Source organism: Penicillium vulpinum, assembly GCF_028829585.1.
Source record: "Penicillium vulpinum strain IBT 29486 chromosome Unknown utg000001l_segment0_segment0, whole genome shotgun sequence".
NCBI classification, from domain to species: domain Eukaryota; kingdom Fungi; phylum Ascomycota; class Eurotiomycetes; order Eurotiales; family Aspergillaceae; genus Penicillium; species Penicillium vulpinum.
In genome coordinates, this window is record NW_026643241.1 from 2,410,367 (window position 1) to 2,437,994 (window position 27,628).

The 27,628-nt window shown below is 48.2% G+C and overlaps 12 protein-coding genes across 12 annotated transcripts; 5 read left to right on the forward strand and 7 right to left on the reverse strand.

Annotated features, from left to right (window-relative positions):
• Positions 1 to 1,759: 1,759 nt before the first annotated feature.
• Positions 1,760 to 3,007, reverse strand: N7479_000892 (uncharacterized protein; the record flags this gene model as incomplete). Its single annotated transcript, XM_057248590.1, has 1 exon — positions 1,760 to 3,007. One exon carries the CDS (start codon positions 3,005 to 3,007, stop codon positions 1,760 to 1,762), a length of 1,248 nt encoding a protein of 415 aa, XP_057113022.1.
• A 400-nt stretch (positions 3,008 to 3,407) lies between these two features.
• N7479_000893 (ATP-dependent Clp protease proteolytic subunit) lies at positions 3,408 to 4,451 on the forward strand (the record flags this gene model as incomplete). The annotated part of the gene is made up of 5 exons (XM_057248591.1): positions 3,408 to 3,575; positions 3,641 to 3,659; positions 3,745 to 3,770; positions 3,831 to 3,972; positions 4,030 to 4,451. The coding sequence occupies 5 exons, from the start codon at positions 3,408 to 3,410 to the stop codon at positions 4,449 to 4,451; spliced, it is 777 nt and encodes a 258-aa protein (XP_057113023.1).
• Positions 4,452 to 4,906: 455 nt separating this feature from the next.
• On the reverse strand, positions 4,907 to 6,030 carry N7479_000894 (DSC4 family protein; the record flags this gene model as incomplete). The annotated part of the gene is made up of 2 exons (XM_057248592.1): positions 4,907 to 5,726; positions 5,810 to 6,030. 2 exons carry the CDS (start codon positions 6,028 to 6,030, stop codon positions 4,907 to 4,909), a joined length of 1,041 nt encoding a protein of 346 aa, XP_057113024.1.
• Positions 6,031 to 6,338: 308 nt separating this feature from the next.
• Positions 6,339 to 8,065, reverse strand: N7479_000895 (M18 family aminopeptidase; the record flags this gene model as incomplete). The annotated part of the gene is made up of 6 exons (XM_057248593.1): positions 6,339 to 7,348; positions 7,395 to 7,487; positions 7,539 to 7,674; positions 7,730 to 7,831; positions 7,885 to 7,946; positions 8,008 to 8,065. 6 exons carry the CDS (start codon positions 8,063 to 8,065, stop codon positions 6,339 to 6,341), a joined length of 1,461 nt encoding a protein of 486 aa, XP_057113025.1.
• A 1,108-nt stretch (positions 8,066 to 9,173) lies between these two features.
• On the forward strand, positions 9,174 to 11,169 carry N7479_000896 (WD40 repeat domain-containing protein; the record flags this gene model as incomplete). Its single annotated transcript, XM_057248594.1, has 4 exons — positions 9,174 to 9,481; positions 9,574 to 9,701; positions 9,753 to 10,345; positions 10,405 to 11,169. 4 exons carry the CDS (start codon positions 9,174 to 9,176, stop codon positions 11,167 to 11,169), a joined length of 1,794 nt encoding a protein of 597 aa, XP_057113026.1.
• Positions 11,170 to 11,723: 554 nt separating this feature from the next.
• On the reverse strand, positions 11,724 to 13,030 carry pdx1 (uncharacterized protein; the record flags this gene model as incomplete). Its single annotated transcript, XM_057248595.1, has 3 exons — positions 11,724 to 11,762; positions 12,045 to 12,820; positions 12,952 to 13,030. The coding sequence occupies 3 exons, from the start codon at positions 13,028 to 13,030 to the stop codon at positions 11,724 to 11,726; spliced, it is 894 nt and encodes a 297-aa protein (XP_057113027.1).
• Positions 13,031 to 13,495: 465 nt separating this feature from the next.
• N7479_000898 (uncharacterized protein) lies at positions 13,496 to 14,353 on the forward strand (the record flags this gene model as incomplete). The annotated part of the gene is made up of 1 exon (XM_057248596.1): positions 13,496 to 14,353. The coding sequence occupies one exon, from the start codon at positions 13,496 to 13,498 to the stop codon at positions 14,351 to 14,353; it is 858 nt and encodes a 285-aa protein (XP_057113028.1).
• A 412-nt stretch (positions 14,354 to 14,765) lies between these two features.
• N7479_000899 (cohesin subunit SMC1) lies at positions 14,766 to 18,811 on the forward strand (the record flags this gene model as incomplete). Its single annotated transcript, XM_057248597.1, has 6 exons — positions 14,766 to 14,796; positions 14,848 to 14,941; positions 14,993 to 17,948; positions 17,998 to 18,305; positions 18,365 to 18,731; positions 18,794 to 18,811. The coding sequence occupies 6 exons, from the start codon at positions 14,766 to 14,768 to the stop codon at positions 18,809 to 18,811; spliced, it is 3,774 nt and encodes a 1,257-aa protein (XP_057113029.1).
• Positions 18,812 to 19,572: 761 nt separating this feature from the next.
• N7479_000900 (uncharacterized protein) lies at positions 19,573 to 20,577 on the reverse strand (the record flags this gene model as incomplete). The annotated part of the gene is made up of 1 exon (XM_057248598.1): positions 19,573 to 20,577. The coding sequence occupies one exon, from the start codon at positions 20,575 to 20,577 to the stop codon at positions 19,573 to 19,575; it is 1,005 nt and encodes a 334-aa protein (XP_057113030.1).
• Positions 20,578 to 21,736: 1,159 nt separating this feature from the next.
• Positions 21,737 to 22,678, reverse strand: N7479_000901 (lipase family protein; the record flags this gene model as incomplete). Its single annotated transcript, XM_057248599.1, has 2 exons — positions 21,737 to 22,121; positions 22,218 to 22,678. 2 exons carry the CDS (start codon positions 22,676 to 22,678, stop codon positions 21,737 to 21,739), a joined length of 846 nt encoding a protein of 281 aa, XP_057113031.1.
• A 1,148-nt stretch (positions 22,679 to 23,826) lies between these two features.
• On the reverse strand, positions 23,827 to 25,324 carry N7479_000902 (endo-1,4-beta-xylanase; the record flags this gene model as incomplete). The annotated part of the gene is made up of 9 exons (XM_057248600.1): positions 23,827 to 23,916; positions 23,975 to 24,040; positions 24,103 to 24,176; positions 24,347 to 24,435; positions 24,490 to 24,635; positions 24,691 to 24,812; positions 24,876 to 24,924; positions 24,983 to 25,023; positions 25,078 to 25,324. 9 exons carry the CDS (start codon positions 25,322 to 25,324, stop codon positions 23,827 to 23,829), a joined length of 924 nt encoding a protein of 307 aa, XP_057113032.1.
• Positions 25,325 to 26,497: 1,173 nt separating this feature from the next.
• Positions 26,498 to 27,484, forward strand: N7479_000903 (glycosyl hydrolase family 62-domain-containing protein; the record flags this gene model as incomplete). Its single annotated transcript, XM_057248601.1, has 1 exon — positions 26,498 to 27,484. One exon carries the CDS (start codon positions 26,498 to 26,500, stop codon positions 27,482 to 27,484), a length of 987 nt encoding a protein of 328 aa, XP_057113033.1.
• Between the last annotated feature and the right edge of the window lie 144 nt (positions 27,485 to 27,628).

Consider the following 27,628-nt stretch of genomic DNA (forward strand, 5'->3'; position numbering starts at 1 on the left):
GCCCGATGATTTTCCAGGTACGATACACACCTTTGGTGATATTCGTGGGTAGGGGCTATTCTACCTACGAGCAGATAAAGATTATCTTAAGTGCTAAACTACGAGTAGCGCCGGGCTGTAGCTGAAGACGGTCCGCCACAGTTTCGAAATTCCTTTCCACAACCTGGGGACTCTCCCATCTATCGCGCGCCAGTGCCACTTGCGCCCCGGGTATTGAGAGTTATAGATACCACGCTTCCACTGTTGGTTTCCCCGCGTGAAACATCTCCGCTTATCATTCCACCACAGGAATCGGAGCAGGAAACCTATGGAATTGACAAAACACTCATCACTTATCCCACTGCTTCTAACATGAGCACTGAAGACGCTCAGTAAGTTGAGTGCTCACGAGCTAGTATAACAGAACACTGATATGCGGCGAATTTTCACAGTGCGACGAGTGAGGACTCGAAGAACGTGAATGATCCACCCAAGAAGTCTGTTAGCTAGATCTTGACTTCTGCTTCACAAAAGTTATGATCGCTGGCACTTGCTATGAGATATGGCTCTCACGAAGCGATGGGTAGCGCACTCACTCGATCCCCTGCATTCAGGAATCTCAATTCATCATCATTGGCTCTGACCTCTGAGTTATCAATGCCCAGCAAATATACCATAGATACCACTTCAACCAGCAGATTGACTACCTCACTATTAGCTCTGAGAGGACCAATTTTGTTTCAGTCATTACATAAAAAACAGAATGTAGAGATGTGGCAAATGAGGAAGTGATTATATTGTGGGGATAGGAGGATGAGGCAACGAAGAGGATCTTATCGTATCTTAACTTCATGTGGTTGAACATAATACGAGGCTGGAAATTATCTTGTTAGATCTACAGGTATTCATTATGACAAATGAAAACTAGATGAAAGAGAACCAATAGGAAGAAGCCCATTGGCTCTCTTTCATGTCCATCTACATTCATCTAAGGATATCTATATCCTTAGTTTATAGTCGAAGGGACGTGCACCTAGTACTCGCTGCCTATGTCGGAACGGCTGATCTTGGATTATAAGAAGGCACAATATAACATTCCATATCACCCCTTTGTAACTAGAGAGCTAGGCGTACTTCAGGAGACAATGATTAAATTCTAATTCGGAGGATGGTAAAAACTTTCAAAAGGCTAGATATGTCAAACGTATAAGCGAACGTATGAATATAGGTGTCTGATGTTGACAGACAGAGGGAGAGAGAGGCAGGGCAGTTGAATTCCTAGGAAACTGCTAGGACTAGCTTTAGTTATATAAAATAGGCTGAGATGAAGACCTGATCGGAAAGGTAAAAAACCCAGGCAAAGTAAACATTGACTCCGCAAGAAGTGAAGTGATATGAGTACAACCATAAAATGATACTGATCAGATGCGGATCTTGTACGAGATAGGATTATCAGAAACTGGCTCAAAGAGAAAAGTGGAAGTGGATGATGGTAAACACTTATATCAAATGTAAACACGCACTCATGATCCCGGTCCTCATCAAGATATGGCTCTTTTCATTGTCATATAGCTGTGTCTAGCGTTGGTGATAGACATCACTTTTCATTTCACTATATTCTTATTCAATGTCATTTGTATAACTCTAATCCACATCAATTTGCGCTCCACCCCGACATGACTCCCGTACCTATGGCCTGACAGTCCGATATACTTCTCATCACACTATAGTCGAGCGACTGAGTGCATGGATCGCTTAACTATTTGATTATCCGGCGATCTCATTGCTTTGTGAGATCAACACCATCAAGAAGTCGTTTGATTCTCCAGAGGAATATCATTGCATCAATGCCAAGCGGATCCTCTGGCCTGAAGAACAGTGCAGTGTGTTGAAACTGGCCGTGGGATTCACGGAGTTTGTTTATATCAGACTCGGAAAAAAGCACTGACAGATCAAATACCGGAACCTTCGACCCGGTTTGCGTGAGAGCCACTGAGTCCAAAGAGCCATTCGATCGAGACATATCCCCGGCAGACGTGGAATTCTTTGAACCAAGAAGCAGGACTCCACCACATTCCATACGATCAAATGGCTCTAGACTTTCCAGTGCCTCCTTCAGCGCAGCATCCGAGTACTCGGGTAGATCCAGAGCCCTCCAGACCCCATTGGGAGTGCCAACGCGCTTGTATTTCTCGAGGACTGCGCCCAGCTTCTTGACAACGACATCCCTCATACTCCGCAGCATAACTTCCGGTGTATTCTCCGACCAGATTATTTTTTTCTCTTCGTGCGCCGTCACAGGGCCCTGGGGATGCTTCCATCGGAACGGTAACAAGCGCATAATAGCTGGTCTTTTTCCGCTCTGCTTGGAGAGTGGCACTGAGATGGATCGAATAAGTGGAAGGAGATCAGCAATGCGAAGGACGAGCTGGCGTCCAGTCTGCTTATCTGGGAATGTTGGAATTGGTGATGCATCCAAGGAATCCTCTTCCGGGGCTTGTATTTCCATCCTTGTGCTTTCATGTTGGCTTGGAATGATTGGATTTGATGATGAGCCGAGATTCTGAGTCTTATTGCTTTGCAGCGAGTCTTGTAGCAGACCCACAGGCATCATATAAAGCATGTCTTCCTTTGGTTGTCTAACAAGCCCCCAAGTCCCCATCAGCGCAGATGGCATTCGTGCACCAGTTACAGAGCACATACGTGCCGGCGAAGCCAGCATTAAGGCCCATGGGTTCTTGAGCAGGTCGGCTTCCTCCTGTGTCGTGGGGCGCCTCTTGCGATTCTTCACCGTCCCAGCGCGAGGATATGTGAGGAGAGGAGACTGCGGAAGCCGCTGTGAAGGAAGTATGGAGTTCGCATTTGAATCGCATGTCTTTGCTTCCAACGCAGTTTCATTGAGTTGGTCTGTTCGTCGCGAGGTCGAGATGCCCCGACTGACTGACTGAGCATGTGAAGTCGCTAGCAAATGTCGGAACGCAATTAGACGCCATTTTGCGTACGGGATTCGCGTTCCCACACACTCCATGGTCTAGAAGGTTAGGGGAGTAGAGCTAATTGTGAGTTGAGTTCGATTCAAGGCGGAAAAGATGATCTCGGAGCTGTTGACAGGAGCCAATCGGAGCCCCTTATTTGCGGAGAAGTTGTTGATCGAATAGTGGTTGCCGAATAGCGTTACAGGTGGTGTTATCAGACGACCTAATTGTATTCTCAGAGGCTAGTCAATGTTTTGTCCCAGAACCGTTCTATTCTCTGGAGAAGGTTGTTATTAGAAGATGACCGTCGCTGGCGATATTGCTGCCGTTGTTCAGCTAAGCGCTTTATCTTAGCGCCGCTCTTATCGTATTAGACAGTTCACTTTCCAGGGTTTCCCAACCCTGCATTTCCACCTCCATAAATCTACAAATTGCTTTCACACATTTATGAAGATGCTTCCAAAAGCTTCTTTACACCAGCTCGGGCGGTCTTTTCAACATTCCCCCGTTGCTATCGCCCGACCCACCGCCAGATTCGCACGGTGCTTCTCGAACCAAGGACGCTCACTTGCGCAGCCCCCGCGGAGTTGGACACCGACGCCATTCGTGACGGAGACAGTGGTATGTTGGATGCCATATATTGGCAGGAAATTACCCAATGCTGATATACTGACCACATTGAACAGGGAGGAGGTTGGCACACTTGTATGTTGCACAATTGAATCGGTCGACGAAGCCTGTATATGACCCGAAGCATGATCAACATACTAACCTGTATGGCGCACTCCAGATGACATATTTTCTCGATTAATGAAGGTAACCCAAGCCCGGAAAGATACTCTCTCCGCAACGTCCCTGTGCTAATCAAGCCTCCAGGAACGCATCATCTGTCTTAACGGCGAAGTCGACGACACCCTCTCCGCATCGATAGTCGCACAACTGCTTTTCCTCGAAGCAGATAACCCTGCCAAACCAATCCACCTTTACATCAACTCGCCAGGAGGCTCAGTAACTGCCGGTACGTGAACATCCTCCAATGGTTATGTCCGACCTATACTGACTATCAATTTCGCAGGCCTTGCGATCTATGATACAATGACATATATCGCCTCTCCCGTGAGCACTATCTGCGTTGGCCAAGCCGCTTCGATGGGCTCTCTTCTTCTCGCTGGCGGCGAAGCAGGCAAACGTTACTGTCTCCCGCACTCCTCGATCATGGTGCACCAGCCCTCGGGCGGCTACTTCGGACAGGCGTCCGACATCGCTATCCATGCGAAAGAGATCCTGCGCGTGCGCACTCAGCTCAATGAGATTTACCAACGCCATCTTACCGGCAAGAAGCAGTTGTCTCTCGATGAGATTGAGAAGCTTATGGAGCGCGATTACTTCATGGGTGCTAAAGAGGCACTCGAGCTGGGTGTCATTGATGAGATCTTGGACCGTAGAGTCCAAGGCAAGGACGGCGCTGGGGAAGAGTCTAAGCCTCCTACTGCGTAAATTGCATCATATGTTTATGGGGCCTTGATATATACTAGGGGTTTTTGGTGTCTCTGTTTAACCCGTAGGATTATCAACTGCTTTGTAGGATTACGTGTTAATAAAACTAGCCATAGTCATTTTGTTTCAGCTACTTGGGGGGTTGCCCCCCAATTTCTAGTAGTTTTGGTTCTGGATACTGCTGGGATGTATATAAGCCCAACATTGAGCCAATATCAAAGAATGTAATTTCTCTGAATCTGTGACGACCCTAATGTGCCACCAATTGCCCCAATGTACATGTAAGGTAAGTTTTAGTCCACCGGTTCACGGGTAGGAACGCTTGGGTAATGGGGATGTGTTGATGGATGTAAATCCAATGAAACAACCTATAAGCATGGTAGTAAACTTTTGTTCATGGGAATTTACTAGTACATATGTACAGTCTACTACCGGGGCTGAAATACACATTTGCATCATATTGGATTTGCACGCTCAATGCGACCATTAGTCCCAACCTGGAGACCAAAGCGCTGGCGGAGGAAGGTTGCCGTTTCGGGAGATGGTACAAAGCCCGACGTCGGCGGCGCCTGCGCATTTGAATGGCGCCACTGATCACGAATTGTACCTAGGAAGCTCATATTGACAATGACAGCCTCGCCAGCGGCGAACTCATCCATCGGGTGCTCGCCCCGAGCGCCACTGCCAGATTCAGTGTCGGCCGGGTCGGCCAAGAGAGTTGTGCGCTCTTCTTCAACCTCCTCGTCGAGTCCGCTACTGTGATGTGAATCGGAACTATAATGAGCGGGGGATGTTGTTTCATCGCTATCCTCTTGGCGTAGAGTGCCACGCTCTTCGGCGTCATGGTCTTGTGATTGGGACTCCGCATCTGGGCTTGTATTTGTGGTTGTATTCGTGGTTGTATTTGTCGCTGAATCTGTATTCGGTGTTGTAGGGGTTAAGGCGGGGGTCCCATTAGTCTTCACCCGCTCGATGATCAAGCCCAGCATGATAAACTCGATTAGAAAGATTACAAGGTCGAACGAGAGAAGCCGGTAAACAGAGACGGGAGCCTGCCCGATGAAATCAATGAACAGCCCCCCGTGTAGGTAGCCGCGTGTTTCCTCGCTAGCCTCGGGACGGATCAGGAAGGCATGAAAGAGCATGCAGATGAGGTTACTGCAGATGATGACGCCAACAAACGGCTGATTGCGTGTGGGCTCAAAGGGGGGTACTTTTGGCGTAAAGAAGATCAGTTCGACGATGGCACGGAAGGCAAATAGGATAATCGAGCAGCTAGACCAAGCGGGAGACATGTTAGGAGTTTGTCGCGGTGGAAAGAGGGGTGCGGAGCATTGCTGGCTTTGGGGTGAGCTTACTCCATGTAATACAGGGCGGAGAGTTGACAATAAATTAATATATCGAGGTCGCGCAGCAATCGATCAATGAAGGCGACTTTGGCAGTCGACTTGACTTTCTTCACACGTGCGTTTTGGCTACTGAGCGTGCCTGTTGGCCTTGGGGGCTCCGCATCGTCATAGGATATGCCGGACACGTCGCCGATGTATTCCGCATCCCGATAGGCATCAACGTCTGTCATAGAGGGTCATGAGGGCTTGGACGGTATCCAACAAGCGAGGTGTAAGGAGTCGAGGTGGAGACTCCCCGTTGGTTTGGTGAGAGCTGGGGTAACTATGAATGGGTTGGAGACGGCCCGGGAACATCTGTCGAGGCGGACTTTCCTCGGTCCGGACCACGTGCTCCTCTTTAAGGCACAGGATCTCTCTGTTGTATTTTTAAGTTACAAAGTATGTACAATGAGGTGGACGCTGCAATGGGTTAAAAAGCAATAGTACTCTGTTTGAATGTAGTTTATTATTTGTGCTACTTCATATTCTTATCCACAGCTTAATCCACAAGGATCGTCTTCGATAGCTCCGAGTAATGCTTGAAGAAGCCAGTGAACAGACGAATGGCATGGGCAACATCATAGGTACCGCCTGTTTCACGGATACTGTGCATGCTGAGCTGGGGATTGCCCAGATCCAGTGTCCGCGCGCCCAGCGCAGCAGACAGCATGGGACCAATGGTGCTGCCACAACTGGAGTCATTACGAACCACAAATAGCTGGAGAGGAACGTGCTCGCCAGTCTCCTTGGAAGTCTTGCGTGCAATCTCCTCTAGGAGAACAATTCCAGGAGAGTTTGTCGCATAGCGAGCGTTGGCGTTAATCTTAATCACCGGGCCCTTGTTCATCTCCGGCTTATGGTCTGATTCGTACTTTGCTGCATAGTTGGGGTTGACGGAGTGGGCCATGTCAGCGGAGACAAGGAAGGAGGTAGACAGGGTCTGTTCATAGGCGGTCGACACGTCGGTGCCCTTTGAGGAGGAGGACGGGAGAACGGACAGACGGCGAATGATCGACGGAAGAACGTTCGAGTCCGCGCCTTGTGCTGTGCGGCTTCCGATCTCCTCGTGGTCGAACAAGGCAATCAGGCGGATGGCTTCTTCGTCATCGAGGGCTGACTTGTCGGCCACAGAGTCAATGAGACCAACTGTAGCACAGAAGGTGCTGTTCAGGTTGTCTAGGCGAGGGGAAAAGATGAACTCATCCCGCAAACCACCGAGGCAGGACTTGTGAGTGTCGAAGAGAATCATTTCGAAGTCTAGAATGTCGCCAGGCTTGACGCCCGCCTCAGCAGCAATAAGCTCAACAAAGTGAGAGTGGTGACGTTCTGTGACAGACTTCAATGGCGAGAATAATTCAGAACCCTTGTCTGTGTCAGGGGTGTCGGTTCCTCCATTACGGTTGAGCTCTGCAGCAACAAGGCCAGCGATGGGGAACAGCTGTGTTTCCTTGTTGAATCCAAAGGTCTCCTGGCGGTCCAGATGAATGGCCAAAGTTGGAATACGGAGGACTAGCATGTTAGCAAGGAACATTTAGCGGGTCAACATAGAACATACTGGGACGGTCAATCTTGACCAGTTTCTGCACGATGGATCCATCGCTTTCACGAGTCATAACCCGGCCAGCGACACCCAGATCACGATCGAACCCTGTATGAAATTAGCAGCAGTAATAGTTCTAGGGTGATGGATGGCACTTACAGGTGTGCCAAATGCCTCCGCCGTATGTCTCAACACCGACCTGGACGAAACCTTCCCCGCTCTTCTTGCTAACGGGTTTGACCCTCAATACCGGAGAGTCGGTGTGAGCACCGATCATAGAGATGGAATTGCCAGGCTATATCCATGATTAGTTGAAAGATTGATATAAAATTTACGCAATGGATACATACCTGCCATTTCTTGCCAATGGCAAAAGCCACAAGGGTAGTAGTGTTGCGAGTCAAGTAGTACTTGCCTCCCGGTTGGCAGGTTGATGCCCAAGAGTCTCTTTCCTATTGATCGATGAGCCCCAATTCTATTACTCCGGTGTTGAATTCGAACAAACCTTAATTTCTTGGAATCCAGCCTTGCCCAGAAGCTCCTTGGCTTCGTGGACAGCATGGAAAGCTGGAGGAGAGATACGTCAGCGACATTCCGCGTCATCGGATGGGGACCACTTTGTACATACGGGTAGGAGCAGCATTCACAAAGGACAAGAAGTCCAGAGCAGATTGCTTGGCGGCCATTGTAGAATAACGTTGAGAACAACCAATAATATCGGGATAAAGTCGTCTGAGGACCATTGCAGGGGGACAAAGAAAGAAACTTGGCTTTTGCCGCCGGAGGTTTTATTGGTTTGGCGGTGACTGCGGATGGGCAATGTCACGTAACAAAACCACTAGTGAAACCAAAGCGCAGTCTTGAAGCTGTTAATATTCATTAACTCAGGTAGACATTGCTGTTTGAGTTATTACTATTATATGGAGTATGGAGTATTACTATGTATATATAGATTGTTGGTTACAAAGGATATGGTCAACCCCACTATAGAAGCTGGGCATAATTTCATTGATTGGTATTGTCGTTGCCATGGCCCAAGCTTCATCGCGTCGCGTCCAACCAAGCGCGTATAGCAAATCAATCTGCGGATTTCGCGTCAGTGAAACGGCCCATACGGAGTACACATCCCTCACATCAACCCCACTTTTAGTGTTCCAGTTAGAGGTTGGGCGCGTCCATGGAATTCCAGTAAACAACAGGAGTGGCATTAGTCTCGATTGTAACAAAGCCATGCTGACACGGAACGTTTCTAACATTATCGGCAACCAGCATGACAACCTTTGTGGGAGTAAAATCAAAGATATGGTCTCCACTTTTGAGATAGTTAGCATATTAATATCAGGTGTGGTCAAAGGGCAAAGGACAAAGACTGATTTGACCTTGATGGGGCCCGATTGCCTTCGCTAAATCGGGTTAGCGTACCCGACGCGTGACCCAGAGAGTCGCCCTGCGCAACTCCGTCACTCCCTTGAAGACATTCATTCATTCACATGTCTGCAGTTCAGACACTTCTTTGTTGATCTGCCTGGTGAAACAGTGTCTACCCGTGCTTTATTCTGGAACATATTTCCTCTTCAGGCGTCAGCGGCTGAGGCCATCATTTCGCCTCTGGATCAACAACAACGGACCCTCTGCGAATCGCCCTTCAAATATCCTTGACCTTACACCCGAATCTCTGAATATTTTGACATCCCCGGTTGGCAGATACTTCACTCTAGTCTTATGCAACTCTTACCTCTGTCGTGATCGGTTGCACTTTGTCTCTGGGGCTTGTACAGATAACCAGGTATTGCCATGGCGGACAAACCTCAGAATTCTGGGAAGACCGGGAATAAGTCGGCAACAAAACCTCAAATATCACAGATCTCAAACATTGCATCACCACCTGGATCGAAAACACCGCCAAGCATGCCATCAAAGCGCACGCTGTATTTTCCAGACAATTCAAATTCGGGCAGCCGCCAACGACAAGATGGAGCAGAGCCAGTCGACCCTAGTGCGCTGGCAAAAGCATTGAAGGATTACGAGACTGCTGGGGGTCGCCGCGACAGGACCCCGGCATCCAGCCCATGTCGCAAGAGACAGCGAGTCTATGGGGACCGGTACGCCACACTTCACATTTTTGATTGTCTACAATCAGAAAGCCTGAGTCAAAACAATGGCAGTCGTCTCTCAGCTACTGACTATAATTCAGATTCATTCCTAATCGCGATGGACAAGATCTACAAGCGACTTATAGTCTGTTGCATGAAGATGGTTGCCCATCTACTCCTTCCAAGGCCAAGAAACGCCCGCCTCACTCTGAGCTCCATTTTCAAAAGAGTATGTTATATACCGGAACACAATGTGTGGTAGATTTGAACTGATGTTTAGTTGCAGCCGAGGAAGCCAACCGTACATTTTCTCGAGTTTTGCGCAGCGAGTTGTTCGGAAACACGGTCCCCCAGCCCGACTTGAACTCTGCGCCACCCGACCCATTGCTCGGTTTCAGCAATGGAATCAATGACAAGACTCGATCCCATACACCCCCGGCTCATATCGCTGCCAATCTCCCACCCGCTAGCATCACCCCCACTACCCCACACAAGAACCTCTTCAATTATGGACCTTCACGGCCCGGATCGGGACATCCAACTCCCTCCAAAACCCCACGAAGTGTGCATGGCCCCAACTTAGACGTACGCTCTGAGCTCTACAGTCTCTCTCCTATTCGATATGACAGTCAGCGTATCCTCGAAACACCCCGAAAACAGGCCCGGTATGTAAACAAGGTGCCTTACAAGGTCCTGGATGCGCCGGATCTTCAAGATGATTTCTATTTGAACTTGGTGGACTGGGGCAGTAGTAATGTTCTTGGCGTTGGATTGGCCAGTTCTGTCTACATGTGGAACTCTCACACAGGTGGAGTGACGAGGTTGTGCGAGCTGAAGGATGATACCGTGACTAGCGTGAGCTGGATTCAAAGGGTGAGCTAGAAATCTCCATGCCAACGCTCCATACATGATACTCACACTAGGGACTATAGGGTACTCATCTTGCAATCGGCACAGGTAAAGGTCTGGTACAAATATGGGACGCCGAGCATTGCCGGCGGCTACGAACCATGATTGGACATACCAACCGAGTTGGTGCTTTGGCGTGGAACGATCACATTCTCACATCAGGGTCTCGAGACCGTCTCATTTATCACCGTGATGTTCGGTCTCCGGATCAGTACATTCGAAAGCTTTCTGGCCACAAACAAGAAGTTTGTGGTTTGAAGTGGAATACTGAAGATGGCCAACTAGCATCCGGCGGAAACGACAACAAACTGATGGTTTGGGATAAGCTGAGCGAGACACCCCTCTACCGTTTCTCCGACCACAATGCCGCAGTCAAGGCAATTGCATGGTCTCCTCACCAACATCACCTTCTTGCTTCCGGCGGTGGTACCGCTGATCGCACCATCAAGTTCTGGAACACACAAACTGGCTCGATGATCAAAGAGGTCGACACTGGTAGTCAGGTCTGCAACCTCTCTTGGTCCAAAAACTCAGATGAGATCATCAGCACACACGGTTATAGCCAGAACCAAATCGTCATTTGGAAATACCCACGTATGGAACAAATTGTCTCGTTGACCGGCCACACTTTCCGCGTTCTTTACCTCGCTATGAGCCCTGATGGCCAGACTGTCGTCACAGGAGCAGGCGACGAAACACTGAGATTCTGGAAAATATTTGATCGACGAGCTACGAGGGATACTCGCCGAGAAGGCAGCAAGTTGGCTGAATGGGGCACCATCCGGTAGTTTGGCCAATCCTCCCTGATTCCTAATTTGTCTCTTTATCTGCATTCGACATGGCGTTTTTCGGTTCACGAGTTCGATTTGGTCATTGGGGGGAAAATCATTGCATGGTCCGAGGGGGATTTGGGTCTTCGTCTTTTTATGCGTCATCATCTATTGCATCTTTCTTTCCATCGGTGGTTCAATGCATTTCGTGGGTGGACGTCCGGCGCTTGTTCCTTCGGAATGGGCGTTTTGCTTATTTGGGGGTTTTCCTTTCTTTTCATGCTTTATCTACTTCCTGCTTCTTTCTTTGATCTCTTCGATTAGTTCGTCCCTTCTCTGGCTGTCATTCAGGCTCGTCGGATGCCTGGGAGTCAGGCGAACATTTCTACATTCATGTTTTTTTTTCAAGGCTTTTAGCGGCGGCGCTTGCGGTGTTTCCTGGGTGTCGGTATGCGGCTTTGCGCGGGGTTTCTTACTGCAGTTTGTCTTTTGCAAGGTTGCTTTTGATGATGACATGACCCAGTCTTTTTTTTCTGGCATGGGTTTGTGCCTGGGTTTGCATTTCAGAGGATTTAGCTATGCTGGCCGACCTTCATGGGATCTAAACCATGCTGGAAACGAAATGACAGTTAAAATTGATAAACACCTATATCTCGTTTTGAAAGTCGAAGTGCGTATTTGATTTAACTGAGAACATTTTTAGTATTGTGATCTAATTTCCTTTTCACAAGTGAAGTAACCCAATCAAGGAAAGACCTGATTAACTATGCTATACTGTATACATTCATGAATGAGCTTCGCCTGCCCGGTGTTTGGCTCAGATGACCCGGAACAAACAAAGCAAAAAGCTCGAAGAAGGGGGGATTTAAAACACTAAGGACAATCTAAAGCACCAACCGCGCCGGCTCAACAGAGAGCAGAGTCTTGATTCGCTCCAGGAATGCCTTAGCGCGGATCTCCTCACCAACAGGGATGGTCAAACTGAAAACATTGGAAGCAACATCAGACGAGCCCTCAACCGAAGACTTAGGCACAGACTTCTTAGACGACTTGGCACTAAGGAAATCGATCAGATCCTCGGTGACAGGCTGAGAGCGAACAGTCTTGGGAGCGTCGAAAGCGTTCAGCTCGGGAATGTAATCACCGCGTGATGTTTTGATCGGCTCGGCGCCGAGAACCTCATCGAAAAGCTCATCGGCGGAGGGCTTGAAGCTAGCTAAGCGGGGCAGGTCGTCGTTGGCAAGGTCTGTAGCCACGGCAAGGAAGCGGGACAGCGGGACCGTCACACCCAGGTTATCCTGGAGCTTCTTCTGGGTAGACAGCACGGCAGCTAGGGAAATGGAGATGGCGACGGAAGTCATAGGCAGGGGCTTAGCCACAATCTCCTCTGCGGCCGCGACCGGCGCGGCCGGGGCCGGAGCGATCTTGATGTTGCTCAGATCGAGGTGGGAAAGCTTAGCCAGAGTGGCAGCCTGGGTTGACGGGTAGTCCGCGGGGATCTGGCCAATATATGCAAGCACATCGCCCTTCAAGAGACGACCCTTGGGGCCTGAAGCTGGGATCTTGGAGATGTCGGACTTGGGGATGCCCTTCTCACGAAGAAGCTGGGCGACAGAGGGGTAGAGCGGATAGGCGGGATTCTGGATGGTGTGAGAGGTGGATTGCAGGCCTAGAGTGGATGACAATGTTAGCACATGACAAGTAATGCGTGTTATATCGCAAGTAACTTCCGCCGAGCTCAGAGGAACTGCTTTCCGTTGCGGAGGTGTTGGTTGCCATGAACATGGATGAGAAACTCACGTCTGCCGACACCGAACACCTTCTGCTGACGCCGAGCAAACATGGCCGGAACCTGGCCGACTGTGAACTTGGCTGCCATTGCTGAGTGATTCTAGAGTGTTGGAATATTGGGAGCGCTGCGGTGCCGGTTCGGATCTTCGACCGGTGTCGCAACTAGCCGGGGACGATGGATTCGAAAGGAAAAGCAGGATCAACAAAGAGCCCACCACCACGTTGAAGCGCACAAATCTCCGAGTTCAATTCGTTTGAGGTCGTGTGCTTGGAGGGATAATTCAAACCAACCGCCGGAGGTGTTGAGGGCGTTGGGAGCTTTCACCGGCGGCCGGGACGGGAACATTTTTCTGCCGCCTACTGTTTTGGATGTTGTCGGCGATTACCGATGAGAAAAACGGCCAATTGATTCTTGTCCTAGTAAGTTACCAAGCGTAGCTATTTGGTTGCTGATTCTTTGCCATTTCCCCTCCAGATCCATTGGTGTCAATTGGGTGCATGTTATGGCCTTGATCGCTTTATTAACTCGATCCTCTATAGGCTCTGCGCAACCATGTCCGCCAGACCACCCACCTTCTCAATATTCTGGCGCCAATGCCTACAAAGTCCAATGCGACCTGGCTTCCGGATAAACTCGACATCATCCTCGCGCTACTTCAATTCTAGTGTGCCGCATTACAAGACCAAGGGCGTGGCCAGAACTGTTGATTCCCCGTGGCAAGCCGCAAGCCCTTATGGGAACAAGAACCCCCGCGCCCTTGCGAAACTGCAAGCGAAAGTATTCCAAGTTGGACAGGTGCTTTTGTTCAAGGCTCCTTCTCATCGCCCATATGTCTTAACTGCATATGGTCTGTCCGCGTTTTGCTTCGCCTATTCCATCTACAACTCGAATGCAGTTCTCCGAGATCCTCTGATTCCTCTCCCAATGTGGCAGAAATCCCTATTTGGTGGTATCTGTATCATGATGAGTGTTGGAGGCACCTTGTTCATCTCCCGAACTGGCGGCCTAGTCAAAAATATCAAAGCGATCAACTCCGATGGTCGTATGCGTGTTCTCTTCACAGTGCGAAGCATGGTACCTTTCAAGAAACCTTACCAGGTCGAAGTGGCGCCGGGCGATCTCTCTTTCAAGCGCAGAATCTCAGTCTCTCCGGAAACCATGAAGCGTTATGAGGATAGTACTCAACTCGGCCGTGGATTGGAAACTAAGCCAACCTTCTTGGGGACTCTGAAATCTATGCCTCGCCGGACTTTCCAGAGCGTGCGACAACTTTTCACAAACGAAGATTTCATCATTGTGCAATTGGCGGGTCACAAATCCCATTTCCGACTGGACTCCAATGGATACATCTCGGATGATCTCCTGCACTTTGGACGCATGGTGAACGTGAAGATGCCATTCAGAGATTGATTGGTGATCATTATCCAAGTATCTTCAAGGCCTTTTTCTGTTGTGTCGTATCTAGTTCAGTTTGTACACCATTTTAGCTTTGTCTGTAAGATAGCGACACAGCATTTGTAACACCAGTCAATAACACAGTATGAATTGAGAACCACAATAAATTTTATTATTGTATAAGTGCTACGAAGTGCTAGGTAGTTAGTTGTCAGAACAGTATGTAATGTTATAGTTTTGACCATGCATCACATCACTAAATTTGGGCAGCCACGTGATAGCCTAGGCGCGTCTTGGGGTGGACGCGATTCACCCGTTATCGCGCCCCTCACATCTTGCCCACAACCCGTGGACTCAATCTTTTACTTCAATAACAGGGTCCTTGAATTTCTCGGCGCGTTGCTCCCTCAGGGAAGCCGCTGGCAAGATGGGAAAACTCATTCGTTTGGAGCTTTTCAGTATGTACGACCGGAAGATCTGCCGCGGGCAATAGCTAACTTTGTCACTAGACTTCAAGTCCTACAAGGGACACCATGTCCTCCTATTCGGAGATGCATATTTCACATCGATTATCGGCCCAAATGGGTCTGGCAAGTCAAACTCGTGAGTGCCTCCTAGGCTTAGTTCAAAGAGCCCGAGGCTAATGCGCATTAGGATGGATGCCATATCTTTCGTTCTAGGAATTAAGTCTTCTCACCTGCGATCAACTAATCTCCGTGATCTTGTGTACCGCGGCCGTGTTTTGCGCACATCCAAAGTGGATGGAGAGCCTGCTGCTGATGAGCAGGATGGCGAGCAAGAGGAGGACCCGGAGAGTATGGATGTATCCCAAGATGCCGGTGGAAACGACCCGAAGTCCGCATGGGTGATGGCAGTCTATGAGGATGATGCAGGTGAGGAGCAGCAATGGCGCCGGTCTATCACCAGTCAGGGTGTCAGCGAGTACCGCATCAACAACCGAATCGTGTCCGCCCATCAATACAACGAAGCTCTAGAGGAGGAGAATATCCTGATCAAGGCCCGCAATTTCCTTGTGTTCCAGGGTGATGTTGAAGCGATCGCATCGCAGTCACCAAAAGACCTCACCCGGTTGATTGAGCAGATCTCTGGCAGTCTGGAGCACAAGGCTGATTATGAAAAGTTCAAGGCAGAGGCGGAGGAGGCTGCAGAACAGCAAACCATCCAGCTCAATCGTCGAAGAGGCATCAATTCCGAAGTCAAGCAATATCAGGAACAGAAGCGAGAGGCCGAAAACTATGCGAAAAAGGCCGAAGAACGCGACCAGGCCATTATCACTCATATCTTGTGGAAGCTGTTTCACTTCCAGCGGCTGATCGATGACTCCAGTGCGGATATCCAGAAGTACCAAGATGAGCTCAAGGAGTACCGCCGTGGCGTTGAGAAATATGAGAAGAACGTCGAAGACGCCAAGAAAGAGCACGCTCGAGTCGGCAGAGATGTTGGCAAGGCCGAGAGAAATATAACGAAAAAGGAGAGGGATATTGAAGAACTCAACAACTCGCTTGTGCCTGTGGACGAGAAGATCGACATCACCCAGAAGAAGGTTGAAAGATACTGTTCAAAAATTACTGAGATCGAAAAGGAGCGCACGTCACAATCCAACAATGGCAAGCAACTAGAAAAAGATCTCGGGCTGGTTGAGAAAGCTCAGGCCCAGTGGGAAACTGAATGGCAGAAGACGATGAGCAAGAAGGGTGTCCAGCTGAGCGAAGCCGATCAGCAGGAGTATCACAAGCTCAGAGAAGAAGTCAATCGACGTTCATCAGCGGACTCCTTAAACCTTGACAACCTGCGCCGGCAGAGAAAGACCGAAGCCGAAGCAGTCAACAGCTTGAAGGGCAAGTTTGAGAACACCGAATGGCAACTGAAGTCTGTTGAATCCGATGCCCAGAACATGAACGAACGCAAGTCGGCTCTCAATGACACCGTCAAGTCCACCTCCAAAGATATCGACCGTAAGAAGAAGGAGCTGAACGCATTGACTTCCGAGCGTTTAAAGGTCTCACAAATGCGGACCGAGCTAGAGGAAAAGCTTCAGGTCGTGTTAAGGAAGCTTCTCGAGGCCGATGATGGTAAGAAGCAGACTGAGCGTGAACTCCGGGCCAAGGAGTTGATCTCAGCCTTGAAGCGCATCTTCCCTGGTGTCAAAGGCCGTGTCAGTGATCTTTGCCGACCGAAGCAGAAGAAATACTCCGATGCAGTCAGCACCGTGCTGGGTCGACACTTCGACGCCATTGTTGTGGACAACGAGAAGACCGCAAAGGAGTGCATTCAGCATCTACGCGATCAACGAGCAGGTCAGGCTACGTTCATCCCGCTGGAAACAATTCAAGTCAAGGCCTTCAACTCGAACCTGAAAGGCATGCATCGGGGCATGCGGCCTGCTATTGAGACTATCGACTACGATGATTTGGTTGCGCGAGCAATCAGCTACGCATGCGGCAACTCCATTGTTTGTGACGACTTGGCGACAGCCAAGTATCTTTGCTACGAACGAAATGTTGACGCAAAGGCTGTCACCCTCGATGGAACTGTCATCCACAAGGGTGGTCTTATGACTGGTGGACGTGGTCCTCAACATAATTCTAAGCGCTGGGAAGATTCCGAGGTCGAGAATTTGTATAAACTAAAGGAGAAACTCATGAGCGATCTCGCCAGTCTCCCCAAGAGTCACCGCCGAGGCTCTGAAGAGGAGATACTACAAGGCGAGCTGGTCGGTCTCGAGCAGCGCCTCACTTACTCCCGTGATGAGTTGAAGGCCCTTGAGAGGAACCTCGAGAGCAAACGTAGCGAGCTGGACTTTGTTAAACGCCAGATGGAAGATCTGCGACCCAAATACACTGAGCGTAAGGAAAACCTTGATGAACTAGATGAGACAATCGAAACGTCACAAGCTTCGGTCAGCACCGTCGAGGATGAAATCTACCGCAAGTTCTGCAAACGCTTGGGGTATGATGACATCCGAGAATATGAGGCCCAGCAGGGCTCTATGCAGGAAGAGGCTGCGCAAAAGAAGCTTGAGTTCACCACCCAAAAGAGCCGAATCGAGAACCAGCTCAGCTTTGAGAAACAGCGTATCCAAGCAACTGACGACCGAATCAATGGCCTCAAGGCCCAATACGAGCGCGACCAGAGCCTGATTGAAGAGCTGCAAAGCCAGCAAGAAGCAATCCGTAACCAGCTCGATGAATTCGAAGCTGAGCTTGAGCTCCTCCGAGAGGCCCTCGAGAAGCAGAAGGAAATATATGGCCAATCAGCAGAAATCCTGGCAGAGCAGCGCCGTGACCTCCAGAGGCGTAGCAAGCACGTTGAAGCAGCTTTAAAGAATGTGAATGCACTTGAAGCAGAGATTCAGCGAAACTCTTCCAGTCGTTACACTCTTCTACGTCGCTGCAAGCTTGAAGACATTGATGTTCCTTTAACCGATTCTTCCAATTCCCTCGACAAGCTTCCTATTGATGACCTTGTGCAAGCAGCAGACCCGGATGCCATGGAAGTGGATGAAGGAGATGGTTTGGACGATGCTTCTCCGATGCACGACTACGGTATTGAGGTCGACTTCGATTCTCTGGGGGAGACCCTTAAAGAGGTTTGTATTTGTTATCATGTTAGTTTATTACTTGCTAATTCAATTACAGGAGGCCGATGACAAGTTGGAGGATGAACTACTCGAGAAGATCCGCGTTCTCAACAGTGACCTCGACAAGATGGCGCCGAATGCTCGGGCTATGGAGCGCCTGGAGAGTGTCGAGAACAAACTTCGTAGCACTGAAAAAGACTTCGAGGACGCCCGGAAGTCTGCACGAAAGGCCAAGGAAGAGTTTGAATCCGTGATGAAGACGCGATCCGACCTCTTCAACAAGGCATTCACCCACATTTCTGAGCAGATCGGGCCGATTTACCGTGAACTCACGCGCAGCGCCAATTATCCCCTGGGTGGTCAAGCGTAAGTTTGTTTTTTTTTTTCCAACTCCCGACTTGAAACAATCACTAACATCTCAACAGCTACCTCGATATTGAGGACTCAGACGAACCCTATTTGGACGGCATCAAATACCATGCCATGCCTCCTCTCAAACGTTTCCGAGACATGGAGCACCTTTCTGGTGGCGAGAAGACCATGGCTGCACTCGCTTTGCTGTTCGCTATCCACTCATACCAACCCTCTCCATTCTTCGTACTAGACGAGGTTGACGCAGCCCTGGACAACACCAACGTCGCCCGCATTGCCAACTACATCCATGACCACGCCGCGCCTGGCATGCAGTTTATCGTGATTAGTTTGAAGACCGGACTGTTCCAGAACAGTGAGGCTCTGGTCGGTATCTACAGGGACCAGGTCGAGAACAGCAGCAAATCGTTGACACTTGATGTGAGTTTTGATGTGTTTTGTATACGCCGATGTGGAAATATGCTGACAATGATCATTCACAGCTTCGGAAGTACACCTAAAGCCTCCAGGTGGGGCTTATGCGGATTGGGTGATGACTCTTTGCTTTTGCTTTGCTTCTTATTTCTTCATATTTGTAGATTATTGAGTCTTGCTTTATTTTCTTCCGCTTCTATCGGAGTCGATTATAAGGGGTAAGAAGCCCAGTCGCTATTCTGGGCAATGATTTCTATCGACAAGGCTGCTAATTGATACCAGTTTGTGTACTGAGTTTTTCAAGTTCCAACCCTTCTTACACGTAGCTGCTGTTAACCGTAAAAAATCTCTGTTTTGCCGACTGCTCATATACTTGTACGAATTTCAAACAATACTTATAGGATTTACGAAAGTAGATAAGATAAAGTCACGTCCATGTAACTAGATATGCCGAGGCGCCGTGTTGAGAATCCCCTAAAAGGTGCGCCACTTCATGGCAAAACATAAGGGATCCCCAAGGCCTCGCGAAAAAAGAAAGCAAAGAAACATCCACCCGTAAACCCACGAACCAGCCGAATTCAAGTCGTGTTTTGATGCACTTTTGTGACCAAGAAAGAACCTTACTTCCACCATGCAGAAGGCTTGGCGCTTGTTGAAAGTACCGGTGCGGGACGAGACAAATCGAAGTCTCAAAGGCAGGAAACAATAAGAAAAAAGAAAAGCTGCAAAAACCGGAAATGAGAATCCAGAACCAAGGAAACTGTCATCTGCAAGACTTGCGACCTATTAGATGTACCACCATAGCGAGAGGCAGGTAGTCATCGAGGTCCGGTAAGTCAGATAACTACTAGTTTGTAGCTGTCTGTCCCACAATCTCAGTTCTCAGCGCAGACTTGGGCTTGGGAGTGAGCTTGATCCCAGAAACTCCCTTTGCTAGAAGATTAGCCTTAGCCTGAGTAGCACTCTTGGCCCCAGTAGCAGGCTTCACCTGAGTAGCACTCTTAGCCCCAGTAGCAGCCTTGGGTAGAAGAACTGCCTTGGCTTGAGGAGTAATATTGGCCTGGATTCCATTGGTCGCAGTAGTGTTCTTGATCTGAGCAGTGGCAGTATCGACCTGAGTTGCAGTCTTAGTCTGGGCAGCTGCCTTAGGCTCAGCGACAGGCTCGGTTTCGGTAGGCGTCTTATCCTCGCTAGCCTCAGTTGGGCGATCCTCGGAGGACGATTTAACATGGGCCTTAGAGACAAAGATAGTCGGAAGATTGCCATCAGCGGAAGACTTCAGCTCATTTGTCTCGTCGACGGCAGGTTCATTCACAGCCAAGCTGTTGTGTTCACACTCATCGAGTGGCTTCGGGGCCTGGCCAGGGATGCCTGTGAGAATTTGGTTGACCGAGTCGGCATTTTTGCGAATGTGGACTGTCTGCTTGAGCTTGTCCTTGACCTTGAAGTCACAGGGAAGCAGACGGTAGTCAGGGTTCTCGTCGCGGTGGTATTCGTAAAGGCGGACTTTGAGGCCGCGGATGAGGATGGCCCAGCATCGTCCACCGGTAATCGGGGCACCGATCAAGCGTGGGATAGATTGATCCCAGGTTTCCTCAATTGGAGCAGATTTGTCGAGAACAATCTTCACGACGGCGTGGAGAGCCCTGGCTTCACCAGTAGCTTTCACGACGAAACAGATGGAGTGGCGGTTTTCCTGGTCATCTTCCCACTTGAGGAGCCAGCCATCCTTCGAATCAAAGGCGTAAGTGAGGAGACCGCTTACCATGATCTTGACATTTTCAGCGGTTGGTTTCTCCTCGTAGGCATTGACGAACTCCGCAATCGCGGGAAGTGAGAGGTAGTTGGTCATTGTTTCCGCAACGATGAAATTGCAAGAAAGAATAGCGCTGTGGTGCTGAGAAGGAATTGATGGCGCTGTAAGAGAGGGAGAAGAGTGAAGGGAGAAGAGTGACAGAAAGAGGAAAGGAAGAGGAAAGGAATAGGAAAGAAGTAAAGAGTGAGGATTAAAAATGAGATCAGCAAGACTCACGTAATGCAGCAAATATTGAGGCAAACATTTATACCAGGCTTCTACCTGAGAAACCCCCTCATCAAGACAAACATTCGTTGCTAGTATCTAAGATGTTCATTGCCCATATAGCGGGAAAGTCATAGCTAAATGAGGCAAAGTACCTAGTAACGGAGTAATTCCGTGGGTATCTATTGCCTAATATAACGCAGAAGTCCGAGCTAAGTGAAGCAAAGATACCTAGTCAGGAAGTACTTCTGTGGATGTCCATTTCCTATTATAACGCAGAAGTCCGAGCTAAGTGAGGCAAATATACCTAGTTATGAAGTACTTCTGTGGTTGTCTATTGCCTATTATAACGGGAATGTCCGAGCTAGGTGAGCGGATATGCTACATATGTATCTATATACAGAGTGCTACACTTCTTGTGCCTAGGTTTAACTTTGTAGCCTGGGTATTTGTCTTTGAATGCTTGACAGTAGTAATGTTAGGACACGGATTCCAAAATCAAACGACGGAGATCAGCCAGGGGTATTTGGAGACGTACATAATCTTTCCTATATTTCCCCGTAAAAATGTGTAAGTGATAAGAAAAAGCTAGTTTCTCATGATATGCAGTTACTGGACTTCTTCTGTCTCTGGACCCGTAAATATTCTATGCTGGCCGGTGCTATTATACGGTCTCTACTGCCCTGCAAAGCGAGAAGGCTTTATATAACCGTCACTTTACTGCTATACTTACCTTGAGATGCTCATCCAATTTTCTTTTTCATACCAGATACTAACAGATTGCGCATCGAAAGGTAAAATGCGTACAATTGATAAAAACAAATGCTCATCTATTTTCTCTGTGAGTCTAAATGTTGTTCAATACTGTCTAGCTATATAGATTGGACTACAGGAAAGATTGAGTAATCAAACAGTAAATAAATTCAATTCTCTTCCGCTTTTCAGGACCGAACAATTAACTCATCTTGTCGCCAGGACAAATTAAATATGACTACCAGGTGCAAGCTCCGCTCGTCATCCCAAAATAAGTTACATGAGCATCGTTCACCCCCTGTCCTCCCTGAGCCTCGCAGCACTGGATCTCATTCCCCGTGCAAACAAACATGCTATCAGGGCTTTGGGGCTCAACACTCCAGTATTCAACCCCGGAATGGACGTAGCCTTGTTCGGCCGGGGGCAGGTTTGGGATACCATCGTTGGCATGGGTGACGCGAAAGTACCGGGTTGTCTCGGGGCTCGCCGCTTGGAACCTCTCATTCATATACGATCCGTAAGCCTGATTGCCGGTCCGCGGCTCCCCGAAGGTGTACAATCGGACGTGGTCGTATATAGCGGACAGCTGGGCGGCAGTTATTGCTGCTATTGAGGCGCCCAGACTGGATCATGTGTGTCAGTCAGGTCGAGTAAGGACAGTCGATGGATAGAAATAGGACAAGATAATTGTGAGATTACAGATGGGAGTGCTCTCATACCTGTGGCCCGTGACCGTCAGTGCATAATCATGATACTTGTTTGCCTGCTGTTGAGCAAGTGACTCAACCTCCGCTTGGACAGAGGTCCATCCAAGATAGTATCCACCATGCACAGAACAACCGACGCATTGAGGCAAAGTGTCAAAAGGAGCGAGGGTGTAGTTGGTATCGAGCTGCAAGTTTGTATCACTGCCCGTGCCGCGAAAGACGATGACAATTTCCTGACGGCTATCGTCGCGGAGGACCCATCCGTTAATATCCGTGTGGGCATTGTATATCTTCTTCACCGTGGTCATGGTCGCCGGAATGTTGCACAGGTCTGCATAAGCAGCTTGGGAGATGGTGGCCATCTCAACCAGACGGTTGTAGATGTTGTCAGAGACACCCTGCGTAGTGGCGGCTAGACACTGTCCTACAGCTACAGAAAACCCAAAAGCGCGTATTGCCGAAAAGGGTTTCATGTTGATAAATTAGTGTCCAAAAATGTTTGATGGAGGATAGGTCAAAGAGGTGAAAGATTGAGCCCAGTGTTTGGGTGTGTATCCCTAAGAGCACATCTATATATTCTGGATATTAGGCTGGGAACCTACCTTTAGGATAAAATAGATAAAGTGAAGATGATTATATCCTATTGAGGCTATGAAATCACATCAAATTCTCCCGGCCGTAGATGCTCACAAAGTAACCTCTATCCGGAAGAATTGCCAGATTAGGCAGGTCAAGAGCTCCTGTCTACCAGGCTCAGTTGGAGGGTAAATGTCTTAAAAGAATAACATGTAATGAGTCCACCGGGAAGATTCCCTGTCTGGATTCGAAACTTAGCCTTGAAGTAGGTCCGTTCGGCAGGTGTTGATGCTCAAAGTACCGTATTACTTCCAAATCAGGAAATCCGCCCGGCTAGTGTATCAGACTAATGAAGTGGCGTAAACCATGTGAAGGATCGGCCCTGGAGAGTCCAAATAATGCGGGGGGCTCCATGTCTTAAGTTTGATCTAACTTGTCCTGGTTAATATCCATATATGGTGGATTCAGCTAGCCGTGTGTGGATATTCTCCTTAAAAATGCTGGACCCTGAAAGATCGGGCCGTTCCGTGAAGCATTTCAATTCTACATATTCAATTCAGCCAAATAAAATGGGTGTACCTTGCTATTATATTCAACCGTCTGTCATTCACCATTTACCCGGTGCCTAAAATGATATCCACGGGGGTGAATGAGTAGTCGTCTGTGATTTCCAACGCAAATCTAGAATTTATCTGACTACCGGCAGTTCTAATGTAGACGAAGCAATCTTCTAGTCATTCTCATTTACATCTTTTTCTTGATTAAATATACAGACGGCAAGTTCTGTACAACCGGGGAAAATGTTTTCAAATAGTTTAGGGAAGCGAGATTATCTAGCTCAAAGACACAACTATTGGATGACAATACGATCATTCTCTCCTATGACCCTTATGTTGGGTGGCTATGGGGGCCTTAGGCCCATACAGTGGCAGGACCATGCAGGTTGCTAATCTTCTCCTCCCATCTCTCCCTTCTGTTTCCTCCCCGCCCCACGCCATGGGACTCACAAATTGCTATTTTCCCATGGAGAAAAATTGTACATCTTCTAGATGCCAGATGCGATAGCATTATATGCAGCCTTGGGGTTATAGTTCCCGTCGAAAAGCAATGGGGTTGACTCGGAGCGCCACGAATCCTAACAAAAGAGGTATTAGTATACAGTCTTGTTTTTCTGGGGAGAAGCGGATATTTACTGGGTCAGCAACTCCCCAAACTGTTATTCCGATGCACTTTGCCTGGTTCAGGCAAGCTTGAACAACCTACAAGAATAGAGATTTAGTGATTAGACAACTATACCAGTCACGGAATTGTGGAAACTCACATTTAGATAGTCGGTAGAGCTGGCACCAGCAATATCAAGCTCAGTGATGGCGATCTCTGTTGTTCCTGCACTAGCTAGAGCATTAAGAGCTGTGAGAGGCTGTAAGCTAATGTTCGGCCGACAAGAAGCCAATGGGTACTTATCCAGAAACTGCAGCACCGCCACCAGCGCCTAGGTGGGTTTGAGAGCCTATAAATAATTGAGCAATTGTATGCGGTGAAGTGCAATCACAGGTTTTTTTTACCGATTCCGTCAATTGGGATACCAGCAGCAATCCATTTTTTGACATGGCTAACCATACCATTCACCTTAGAATAGGAGGCGGAATCCAGGCTGTGTAAAGTCAGAATTTGTACAAAAAGAAATGAGAAGTATGCTCTGACTCACTTGTAGTCATTGATGTAGAGCTTTGCACTTGGATCTGCAGCACGAGCTGTTTCGAAAGCAATCCGCACAAAGTCTTCACCGATCACCCTGGAGAAAACACTGTCGCGAAGGGAACCATCCTCGTTGAAAATCTCGTTCACGACGTCCTGAGATCGATCAGTAATGTAGCTCTGTATAGCTCATATTATAGATACAACCTACCCAGGCGTAGATTTTGCCCTTGTACCGGTTCATTATGGTAGTAATGTGATTCTTCATAACATTGGTCAGGGTTGTTTTGTCTGAGATAGAATTGACCCAAGACGGGAGTTGAGAGTGCCACACTTGACGAGTTTAGCTTCTCTTGTTGTGACATGCGTGGATACAAGGGCCTTGGGAGAACTTACCGAGAGTATGGCCACGGATCAGCTTCCCATTTGACTGAGCAAAGTTGACCTAGAGTTCGTAAGTACCAGACAAAGGAGAGTTACTATTGAAAAGGCCGACTACATACCAAATAGTCCGATCCCGTGAAGGAGAACTGCCCTTGGTTTGCTATTTTGTAAATCAGCATCTGTTACATAGTTATCCCGAGCCAATTGTACTCACGCTCAGTGGCATCCCACTTCATGCTATTCTCCGGAGTCAATTGACCGAAGTCAGCTTTGATAATTGCCGGGGTCTTTGCGTTCTTGTTGAAGGTGTACTGGTCACCAATAGTTCCCAGATACTTCTTCCCATGGGCCTTGAACTTGGCATCAATGCTCACAGAGGCCTGTCGAGCTTCAACGGGTCCAGAAAGTACTGGACCAGCGAAAAGCATAACCAGAGCAGCAGCTGCCTTGATTTGAACCATATTGGGAAACATGTTAGTTTTGCAAGTCGATGAATAGAAATGATAGTAGTATATAGAAGATACCGATGGGAAGGAATGTAGATGATATTTATACAGGATTGGAGCCAACATTCCTTAGGGGAGAACTTCATAGTTGAGATGTTAGCCTTAAGGAAAATCCTTTCCCGATGGAAAACGGGGGTTGCATCACGTATCTCTTTCACTGATGGAGAACGGACGTTGTCTATTTTATCCATAGTGTTACTGGATGATAATATTCGACCATTTTTAGCCTAATATTCACATTGAAGAATTCAGCCTGGAATATATGTGGGGTAATATGCTACATTATACTTTTAATCCTACCAAGTCGCCAGGCTGCTTTCAGGTGGGCTAATTGTAATCTAGCCTCAACACGTAGTAACGAAAGGACTGACAAAGCTTGGCTTGTGTTAGAGAGTAGAACAATGTGTTTAGTGGAAATGATGAGGGTCCTCACGTGTGGGGACGACGTCGATCACCGTCATATTAGAGATCGTCGAAAGTAATTAGCTGCCAAGTAGGGGCCATATACCTCTTATTTTCAAATATACTCCGCTATTTTTTAATTTTCCCCAAATTCACGAGGAACCTCCGAGTGGGACGACCCCTGATGTTCTTCAAAGAGCTTACAGTAAGGCGCAACCTACACGCAGAAGATACTAACCACTAAGTAGAAAATCCTGGACTAGTCTGTTTAATAGTGAAACACCCGTATAAAGATAATGTATTAGAGAGAAATCAACCCCCTCCAGCGTCGTTGTCAAGAACCACGGCTACATTCATGATCTCTTTGGTGCATTTATCCAACCTCGGTCTGAAAACAAGGCTGAATGGTTAAGCTGATGCCAAGTTTATGCTTACACCTATTTCCAAGAAAGGCAATAGTCCGATGGAGTGATATTTCTGGCTAATGTAGTTTATCCTGGACCGTCTTTTCCGCTGGCAGTAGAACAAAAATGCATACCAAAGGGTGCTTAATTCTTTCCAATAGAAACATTGTGGATTTTACTACTGAAAACAAGGACTTCGTTCAGTTCATTTTCCCCGCATACTTGGAGTATTTAAACAAGGTCTGCTCCTGCGCAGATGCTCTAGCTTTCTGCTTCAACTCTTCAACCAAATAAACTGCCGCATACGAGAAGTCGAACGACAATGAGATTGTTTAACGCACAATCTGGCCTGGTGTCATCTGGCATATTGTTGCTTTCATCAGTGTCAATTGTCGTCGCCGACTGCGCACTTCCCTCGACTTATAGTTGGACATCAACTAGCGCTCTCGCGAATCCCAAGTCCGGATGGACCGCACTCAAGGACTTCACCAACGTTGTTTTCAACAATAAACATATTGTCTATGCATCAACCAGTGACGCAAGCGGGAAATATGGCTCGATGAACTTCGGTGCCTTTTCAGATTGGTCTGGCATGGCAACCACGAGTCAAGTCGGAATGAGTTTTTCAGCCGTTGCACCCACTTTGCTCTACTTCCAGCCAAAGAACATTTGGGTCTTGGCCTATCAATGGGGCTCAAGTACATTCACTTATCGAACTTCAAGTGATCCTACCAATGCCAATGGATGGTCATCTGAGCAAGCCCTTTTTTCCGGAAAGATCACCGACTCCAGTACTGGTGCCATTGACCAAACAATTATCGGTGACTCTGCAAATATGTATCTTTTCTTTGCGGGAGATAATGGCAAGATCTATCGTGCCAGCATGCCCATCAACAATTTCCCTGGAAACTTTGGAACGGTTTCACAGGTGGTACTAAGTGACACTCAGAACAACCTATTCGAGGCAGTTCAAGTCTACACTGTTAAAGGTCAAAACAAGTACCTGATGATTGTCGAGGCAATTGGGTCACAAGGGCGCTATTTCCGTTCATTTACTGCCAACAGTCTTGGTGGTTCGTGGACAGCGCAGGCAGCAAGCGAGAGCAACCCCTTCGCCGGAAAAGCCAATAGCGGTGCAAGCTGGACCAACGATATCAGTCACGGTGATTTGGTTCGAACCAATCCTGATCAGACAATGACCATTGATCCATGCAACCTGCAATTCCTCTACCAGGGACGAGACCCGAATTCCGGTGGCGACTACAATACCCTACCGTGGAAGCCCGCCGTGCTCACTCTGAAAAGCTAAAGACCTATCGGTATTTTAGAGTGAGTTGGAGGAGTGGGAAGATGGAATTTTGAAGAGAACACGAGGTGAAAGGGCTCATGCAGCGGCAAATGAATATGGAATGCTCCAGATTAGTTACAGACCTATTTGCTAGTGAATTGAAAT